General features: G+C 38.9%; 1 protein-coding gene across 2 annotated transcripts in view; it reads left to right on the top strand.

Annotated features, from left to right (window-relative positions):
* Positions 1 to 574: 574 nt before the first annotated feature.
* LOC119491824 (DDB1- and CUL4-associated factor 1-like) overlaps positions 575 to 10001 on the top strand; it is a 31347-nt gene continuing 21920 nt past the window's right edge. For both annotated transcript variants that reach the window (XM_037776064.1, XM_037776054.1), the window contains exons 1-8: positions 575 to 792; positions 5310 to 5524; positions 5683 to 5759; positions 6001 to 6074; positions 7058 to 7171; positions 7530 to 7667; positions 8901 to 9536; positions 9868 to 9969. In XM_037776064.1, coding sequence (XP_037631992.1) covers positions 5316 to 5524; positions 5683 to 5759; positions 6001 to 6074; positions 7058 to 7171; positions 7530 to 7667; positions 8901 to 9536; positions 9868 to 9969 — 1350 coding nt within the window. In that variant the 5' untranslated portion in view covers positions 575 to 792; positions 5310 to 5315. The remainder of the gene's footprint in view (positions 793 to 5309; positions 5525 to 5682; positions 5760 to 6000; positions 6075 to 7057; positions 7172 to 7529; positions 7668 to 8900; positions 9537 to 9867; positions 9970 to 10001) is intronic.

The raw sequence follows: 10001 nt of genomic DNA, 5'->3' as shown, positions 1-10001 counted from the left end.
GATTACAGTTCCCTTCCTGTCCAGTGAAAACCATGTTGAATGTTTGTGATAAACTGAAGGATGAAGTTTTCCTTTGTGTGGTGAAAAAATCCTACTTCTTAACCCTTGTGTTGTCTTAACTTTCTGTATACACCAGTTGTCCTAAGGGTCAAAAATGACCCGCCTTCACTAAACCCCTAAAATAAAGCAGCTTGATTGCATTTTAAACCCCAAATCTATTTTGCATGAAGAAACAACCTGTCATTCACCACAAACTTTGTGAATATCTAGGTTTTTCCTCTTCACAGAAATGATTTTTATAACTGCCGGGTCAAAAATGACCCCTAAGACAAGATTTGTAGCCTGTTGGTGTACAGCTTTTATGGAAATATGAACAAAGGCAATGTTTAACTTTTTCTCATGTTGGGGTCATTCTAGGAAAAGTCTTTGAATTTCAAGTTGAAAAAAGATCATTAAGGGGGTTTCCTATGCTGTTAAACATAGTGGCAGGTCATTTTTGACCCCTAAGACAACACAAAAACTACTGAACTTCAGCATGAGCTAGTGAAACTACAACTCCCATGAGGAGGTTCGGCCAGTCCTTGCGTCATCAAACATCGCCTGTTTTCTCGGTGACGTAGCTCGCAGCCGCCGGGAGGAGAAGTTTTGAAAATAAACGTGATACTTTTTTTATTTTCTGAAACGTTTCATGCCCGCGTCGTTTCGTTTAAAACTTCCCCGCTAATCTGTAGTCAGCATAACTTCTTGAAGTGAGAAACACGAGGAAGGAGAAGAAGGAGCTTTTCTCTCCAGGTGAGTGAGTCACGTTTCTAACGCTGAAGCTGCTAGCTGGAGCTGAAGAGCTGTGTGTGTGTGTGACTCTGACATGAGGCTGCTGACTGTCAACACGCTGCTGCTGCTGCTGCTGCTGCTGCTGCTGCTGCTGCACCCTAACTCTCCTCTGCACCAACCAGAGACACAGCTTAATGTGTGAACAGTAACATTAATGCAAATGAACTGAGAGCAAGTTAGCAGAGTTTGCTAACTGTCTTGCCTCGTTAGCTGAGCTCACACACACACACACAGAGAAGACACTGTCCTCTGATGAGACAGCTGTCCACCTCACCAGAGGACACCTGTTACTGCTGTGGACACACAGCCCCACGGAGACATGTCCCACTGGGATAATCTCTCTGTATAGTATCTGTGATGTCTCAACGACGAGCCACACTTACTTAAGTAAAAGTAGCAATACAGCAGAGTAAACATACTGTTTTTACATTTAAAGACCTGCAATCACAATCTTTATTAAGTATAACTACAAAAGTATTGGCATTTATAATATACTTAAAGTATCAAAAGTACTTATTTTGCAGAATGGCCCATTTCAGAATAACATATATTATGTTATTGGATTATAATTATTATTGATAGACAGACAGATAGACAGATAGATAGATAGATAAATAAATAAATAAATAGATAAATAGATAGATAAATAAATAAATAGATAGATAGATAGATAGATAGATAGATAAATAGTTAGATAGATAGATAGATAAATAAATAAATAAATAGATAGATAGATAGATAGATAGATAGATAGATAGATAGATAGTGACTTTATTGATCCTGAGGGAAATTCAAGTTTCCAGCATCACAGTTCCATAGTGTAAAACATGTTAGTAAAAAGGCAGTAAAAAAGTTAGTAGTGCAAAGAACAAAAAAATATACCAGATATAAAAATACAAGTAGATGATGAAAACTGTTAAAACTGAATATAGTGCAGGGTAACAGCTGTGATACTTGATTATTAAAAAAGTGCAGAAGAGACTGTTAAAATGAGTATAATGCAGGGTAGCTCCAGTAGCTTAGTCTATGAAAGTGCACTGTATGCATTATTATCTGTCCTGCAGACCGTCCTCCCTCCCTAGAGAGGTGTTGTACAGTTCGATGGCTCCGGGGGACAAAGGATTTCCTGATGATGGTGGTGGAAGAAATACTCAGATCTCTTACTTGAGTACAATACCACAGAGTAAAAATACTCTTCTTACAAGTAACAGTCCTGCAATCACAATCTTAATTAAGTATAACTACAAAAGTATTGGCATTAAAAATATACTTAAAGTATCAAAAGTACTTGTTTTGCAGAATGGCCCATTTCAGAATAACATATATTATGTTATTGGATTATAATTATTATTGATAGACAGATAGACAGATAGATAAATAGTTAGATAGATAAATCAATAGATAGATAGATAGATAGATAGATAGATAGATAAATAGTTAGATAGATAAATAAATAGATAGATAGATAGATAGATAGTAACTTTATTGATCCCGAGGGAAATTCAAGTTTCCAGCATCACAGTTCCATAGTGCAAAACATGTTAGTAAAAAGGCAGTAAAAAAGTTAGTAGTGCAAAGTACAAAAAAATATACCAGATATAAAAATACAAGTAGATGATGAAAACTGTTAAAACTGAATATAGTGCAGAGTAACAGCTGTGATACTTGATTATTAAAAAAGTGCAGAAGAGACTGTTAAAATGAGTATAATGCATGGTAACTCCAGTAGCTTAGTCTATGAAAGTGCACTGTATGCATTATTATCTGTCCTGCAGACCGTCCTCCCTCCCTAAAGGTGTTGTACAGTTCGATGGCTCGGGGGACAAAGGATTTCCTGATGGAGGTGGAAGAAATACTCAGATCTCTTACTTGAGTACAATACCACAGAGTAAAAATACTCTTTTTACAAGTAACAGTCCTGCAATCACAATCTTAATTAAGTATAACTACAAAAGTATTGGCATCAAAAATGTACTTAAAGTATCAGAAGTACTTATTTTGCAGAATGGCCCATTTCAGAATAACATATATTATGTTATTGGATTATAATTATCTTTTATTTTATTTATTTATTTAACCTTTATTTAACCAGGTAGTACTGTGTTTCAGATATTTGTATTAGGAAGCATGTGCATGTCAGTGATACAGACTTCTGTGGGGTGTGTCTCATGCCTCATTTTTGATATATATCAACAAAAACAGACAATACTAGGAACGAGACAAGCAAATACAAAGAACATAGGTAGTTAAAGGGGAAAAAAAAACCCAAAACAGACACAAAAAAAAAAAAGTAAATAAATAAATAAATAAAACACAGACAACGCCCTAAGACACACAAATCAGGGAGACATTGGGGACATACAGTATATACATAAACATGTGTAGCCCACCGCCCCTAACCAGGTAGTACTCATTGAGATTAAGAATCTCTTTTGCAAGAGAGACCTGGCCAAGACAGCAGCATTATACATACATTAAAGTTTCAGACGCCACAACATAAAACAAATGCAAAATAAATACGTAGCATAATATCATACAAAACACATTAAAATCAAGTGTTTTGAAACCAACGTTAAAGTGGAAATATACAGCTCCCGATTGACTCTGCTTCTAGGTCTTTCATTATTTCATTCATTCATTATTGATGCATTAATGTGTTCATCTCTTGAAATGTTGCAGCTGGTAAAGGTAGAGCTCATTTTATAATGACTTTATATACGGTTTAATCCATAATAATACATCACTATTTATTAGTTGATTTATATTTTGTATTAGCAATATGGATTTTCAAAGTAAATGTAGTGGAGTAGAAATTTAAGTAGCGTAACATGAAAATACTCAAGTAAAGTATCTCAAAATTGTACTTGAGTAAATGTTATTTGTTACTTTCCACTACTGCTGAAAGTGACTTCTATTATTATTATTATTATGTTTCTTGCTACACCTCTTACCTCACCTCTCCCAGCAACTTTAATAAGACACCAACGTTTGGGAATCATAGGGTATAACATTATGATAGTGTCACAACAGAAGGCACATGCATGATAATAATGGTGTTATGACACAGGTGATGACCAGGTAGAGCTCGGAGATATGGTTGAAAGAATTATTACCGTATTAGTAAAGATATTTACCAATATCAATATGCATTTTAATATATGGCAAGTGAATGCAAAATCACATAAAACATGTACCTGTGTTCCACTGTTAGACATGACATGAGATCTTCATGTGTAAAAAAACAACACCTTTAAATATAATATATATATATATTTTTAAAATAACATGCTCTTGGAATCATTAATCTGGACAACAGAAATGTAAACATCTCTTAATATGTGCAAATGTACTGCAGTTCTTAAGGTGGTTCACATTGTACAAATTGAGCAAAGACATTGTAATTTCCAGTTAGTTGCAACATAGAATATTGATTTATTTTTCTTTTTGTTGTTGTTGTTGTGCAATGTACATAATCTTTCTTCATCCAGATGGTTAGAAGAGATAGATAGATGGATAGATGGATAGATACTATTGCCACACAACGGTGTTGATGTTTTAGAACAGCATAGTAGCTCAGTTCCAGTGCAAAGAAAGAGAGAAGTAAACAAGCAGACAGACACCATAGATCATTACAACAAAACACAAACAGAAAGGTCAATATATGGGAACTTGTGTTGGAGGATTCTAGAAATACCTTGTTGTTGAAATATCTTCTTTTTTGTTTTTTTGTAACTCAAATTTAATGATGTCACATGAACGGCTGCTGTTTTTTTCACTCCGCCCTCCAGTGTCGCTGTTCCGAACAGCTCTTAAAACTTTCGGCTTCTGACGTGGTGGGACAACATGTCGTACAACATTTCATACAAACTAGGGCTGGGCAATATATTGATATTATATTGATCTCGTGATATGAGACTAGATATCGTCTTAGATGTTAGATATGGTGATATCGTAATATGCCACAAGTGTTGTCTCTTTCTGTTTTTAAAGGCTGCATTACAGTGAAGTGATGTCATTTTCTGAACTTACCAGACTGTTCTATTATTTATCTTTTACACTTAGTCATTATATTCACATTACTGATGATTATTTATCAAAAATCTCATTGTGTAAATATTTTTTGTTAATGCACCAATGGTTACAATGTCGTTGCAATCGATATTGAGGTATTTGTTAAAGAATATTGTGATATTTGATTTTCTCCATTCAGTATCACCCAGCCCTCCTACATACAGGTTCATCTCCATCATAACCCGGCCCTGACACTGTTTATCACAAAAGAAGGAAATGGAGTTGCTGTTTTTTTGTAATTTTTGTTCAAATTCACATCTACAGAAAACTCAATATTGCAAATAACTACAAAAAAACAAATGATGTAAAACCTATAACTTATACATTTAATACAAACACTGATACGTGGTACAGGGGTACACATATTGCCATATTGATTGTTGACTCCTCTACCCTCTTTACTCCAGGCAGCGATGTCTTCCCAAGAAGAAGAACCGCCGTCTGACATATCGGCTGTGCTGTCGTCTGCCTTGGCCTTGTCGTCCGCCTTAGCGTCTGCCGTGTCGGCTGCCATGGCGGTCGCCATGCCCGTAGATGCTAAGGCGGATCTTGCCGCGCTGCTTGACGAATGGGAAGTAGCACAACAGGGCACCACAGAGCAACTGGTGTCCATCCTAACAAAGTTAGTTTTGTTAGTTTTAGTTTTTTGGAGAAGCTGTAAATGTTATGTTATTTCTGTTTGGTTTTTTTTGTTGATAAGACGCAGACAGAGACCCTCTTTGTGCGTCTCTGGATGTTTTTCAAGGAGGTGAGTGTGTCTCATCTCTGTGTTTCCTGCAGAATATCTGAGCTGATTGAACGGGAGACAGAAGAGTATCACAAAGCAGACCCTGATCCGTTTGATGACCGCCATCCAGGTCATCATCCATTCACACTTTCATAATCATTCTGTGTTTTGTTCCTTTTATAACCATTCAAAATGTTTCAAAAGTACAAGATTTGTGTATCTGATTTGGTAACTAATGTGGTTGTCACAGATCATCTGTTGACTTTTTTTGCACTGTAAATGTGCCAGTCAGGCTTTTCTGAGCTGAACTGAATCTCCCGTTAATCGCAGTGATCGGTTGTTGAGTTTCTGACTCCTGTATAACTTTGCAGGACGAGCTGACCCGGACTGTATGCTGGGGCAACTCCTGAAGATGCTCTTTATGAATGATGACTTCACTAATGCGGTGAGGACTGCTCAATGTTTTTATTGGATCATGCGATGTTTGTGAAGAATGTGTCCATCAAAGTGTGATGGATGAGTTTCATTCTCATTCTGACAAACAGAGCATGTAGTTTCTCAGTGAAACAAAGCAATCTGCTTGTTCAAATATCCATACAGTATCTACAATGTATTTAATCAGCCTTACAAAGTCTTTGCAGGTCGTGCACAACAATGTCCTTTCACTACATGACACGATTGTAATCAGCTCCGTCCATAGTTGAGTAAAAAACCTAATGAAACCTTAAAATAACAGCAAAAAAAATAATGTCTCATGATGAGCAGTGAGCTCTTCGAATGTTGTTTCATTCAAAAACGACACAAAAATAAATAACTTTAAAGGACCTATTGTGCTTATTTTCAGGTTCATACTTGTATTTTGGGTTTCTACTAGAACATGTTTACATGCTTTAATGTACATGCTTATTTTTTCTCAAACCAGCTCTTTTAACCGTCTGTCGGAAACGCTCTGTTTGAGCTCCTGCCCCGCCCCCTCCCAAAAAGCCCAGTCTGCTCTGATTGGTCAGCTGACCCACTCTGTTGTGATTGGTCAACTGAACTAAACTCTTTGGACTCCGCTCTAACTAGCTTTGTTTGAAGGCGTGCCAAACTAGCTGTTATGATAAACCTGTTACTTGGTGACATCACCACGTTATGGAAGAAAAGGTGGGACTTCAATTAAGGCGTTTCAGGCAGTTCAAGGGCAGTGTTTCTGTGGGGGAGAGGAACCCCCTTTGGCGTGGACTTTGGGTTTTGTAACTTTGCAGACCTTTTACATGCACAAAAAAACTATATAACACACTAAAGGAAAGGGGAAATGCACAAAAGCATAATAGGTCCTCTTTAAAATAAACAAGCATAATCTAAATTTAACAATGTCTTTTGTTAATTGTATTTATGTGCGTAAAGAAAAAAATAATTTGAATCCCTTTTTATTTTGTTTTCCAGCTGATGGACACATATATAATGACCAGCAGAGAGCTGAGCCTCAACACAGCCGCCTGCCGTCTGCTTCAGAACATCATGCCGGGCCTGGAGACCGCCGTCGTCTTCCAAGAGAAGGTAAAACCTCAAAAGATCATAGATGGCTCGGTTTTATTAGACAGTGCACAATGACAGGATTGGAGTTTGCAGGTTTTGCGAGCAGTGATTGACAGCTGCTGTAGAGACTCCTCGGCTCTGATTGGTTGTTTTGGTTCGGGCGCGGTGAAATCTTGCAAATGCCATTAGGAGCACACGGAGGACACAGATTATCTGTCTCATGCACTACTGTCAGGATATAATGACAGTTCTATAAAAATAACTTTACATCATATTTGCTCAAAGTTACCAACTGCAGCTTTAAAGTAAAGTGTTAATGTTGTAAAGTGCCTCTGATCACCTGTTTATGAGTCAGCTCTGTGTTGTGTGTGTGTGACAGGAAGGTCTGGTTGAGAAGTTGTTCACCTGGGCTCGTGAAGCAGAGCGGCCGCTGTGCGTCTACGCTACGGGCCTGCTGGCAAGAGCCATGAGCAACCAGGAAGTGGCGGTCAGCTACAGAGAGGAGAACGCTCAGCTGGTAGGTCTCACACACACACACACACACACACACACACCGAGTACCGATCTGATACCAGTGTTTAATTAGTAAGCTTTATGCCTCACTGTGTGGAAGTGACTGGGATCATTCTTTTATGTGTAAAGCAACATCAGGCTTGACTTAAACATTGCTTTTTATAACTTTGTAAAAATAAATGTAACAAATAAATACATAGATACAAATTTACTGAATTATTTTTTATTATTAAAATAATAAATCGTACACCAGCAACTTGGTAAAAAATATTTAAGATTAACAGGTGTAAACCTTTTTATTGCAGCAACAAGTGGTCAAAACTTAAACAGGAATTAAAATTCCAGTACATAATGTATGTAGTATATAAACATAGGATTTAATTGAATAGATCGGCCCCATTGTCACCGATATCCGATCCAGCTATTTTAGTCAGTATCGGCCTGATATCCGATCCGGTATCGGTATCGATGCATCCCTTGTTTTTGTCTTCTGCAATAAACGTTCTCTGCTCTGTAAATCACGTCCTGTGTTCTCCTTTAAGAAAAAAAATCGGACACCAAAAGGGAGAAATGTGTTGATGGAGGATTTGTAAATGTTTACGAGTGTGGCTGAGTTAGCTGTGGCAATGTGACTATTAGTATAAAATATTATTAGCACCACCTAGGGCTGCTCGATTATGGCAGATATTATAATCACGATTATTTTAGTCAGTTTTGAGATCACGGTTATTTAACACGATTACTCATTATCTTTGGAAACATCATGCATGTAGAAAGAACATTTTGTCATTTTAAAGTTAAATGCAACAATCTGGTGCACTTAAAGAGCCAAATTAAGAGGCTAGATCTATGAACAACTTTGTGCTCTAGTAAACAATATAATCATAAACACTTTGGTTGTATAGATATGAATGGTGATGACACGGCAAAAAAGTCACACCCACAAGCATGGCAAACATGACGGGGTTCGTGTTTCATGACGGGTCGGAGAGATGTCCCATTAGTGGATCCTCCCACACTGAGCAGCCGTCCACCCGCCGAGAGAAAGCACACCGCTGTGAAGGAAAGGGGTGCGCTGGATTTATAAGACAAAACGAGAGCGTCATTGATTGAAACGGAATGCGGTGCTATAATAGTTTTATTTTGATTATCTTGTTTTTCATAATCGTTGGAAGTCCGAATCTTGAAAAACATTTCATGATTCTAATAGCATCACTTGTTTCCTCTGAACATCCAGGTGCCAATCATGATTCTGCGCCTGCGTGAGCTGCAAACTGAAGAGGCCAAGAGTCATATCAGTCCTGCCAAGATGCCACAGAATCTACCTCAGGACTCTCAGGTTGAAGCCACCCAAACCTCAAGCATCTCAACAGACCAGCAGGACAAGACGGAGGGGGAAGACTTGGGAGAGGATGGAGAGAGAAAAGAGAGAGACGGAGAGGGCAGCAGGTCAGCGTCAAAGCCTAATTCCAAATCTTTGCCACGGCTCTGCTCGGCCCAGAAAAACGGTGGACCCAGCCCCACGCGGCTGCTTCCAGACTTTGTTTACCAAGCGAGGTCGGCCCCAAGCCCTGCTCCCAGGGAAACGGAGGACAGACAGGACGGAAGAGGAGGAGGAGGACTAGGGAAGAGACGGGCAGCAATGGAGAACGGGAGGAAGGCCAAGCAGAAACTCAATTTCACCTCCTCCTCCTACAGGAACGAGGAGGAGGCGGAGAGAAACGATTCCAGCGAGCAGCCGGCCAGCAGCGCCTCCTGGTCCGAGATGAGCTCCATGGTGATCGGCTCCGAGTACTGCCTTTCACCGCTGAGCCCGGCCATGGAGCAGAGGCTCATCCTGCAGTATCTGACGCCGCTCGGAGATTACCAGGAGGTGAGACTCCCAAAACAAAACACAAGTTGCTCTTTATGACTTAAATAACACAAATAACAGCAACAATCTGTAAAATGTGTGTTAAATATGGTGAAAGAGTTCTCCAGAGCCAGTGTAGATGCTTTCCTCCTCAGGCTGCAGTGGGTTCTTTGAGGATTTTCAGACAGGCGCTCAGCAACGCAAAAGCAGCGTGCAAAATGCTTAAATCTCATTGAAAACATTTACAAAAAAGCCGCATCAGGCTGATAAAACGATCTCTGTTTGATCAAGGCTTTATTCTTCTTAAATAAGATGTAAGATCAACAATCTTTCTCTCCTCTGCCCTCCTCAGTTGCTCGCCGTCTTCATGCAGCTGGACACCCGGTCGTTGCTGATGAACTACATAGACCTCAGGCAGACCAAAAATGTCCAGCTCACCTTTGATGCCCTCCTGGTAAGAATGTCATCCTCAAAAGCCACCAAAAC

This window comes from Sebastes umbrosus, chromosome 1 (assembly GCF_015220745.1).
Source record: "Sebastes umbrosus isolate fSebUmb1 chromosome 1, fSebUmb1.pri, whole genome shotgun sequence".
Lineage (NCBI taxonomy): Eukaryota > Metazoa > Chordata > Actinopteri > Perciformes > Sebastidae > Sebastes > Sebastes umbrosus.
Note: the sequence above shows the minus strand (reverse complement) of the source record. Positions and strands in the feature narration are given on the sequence as shown.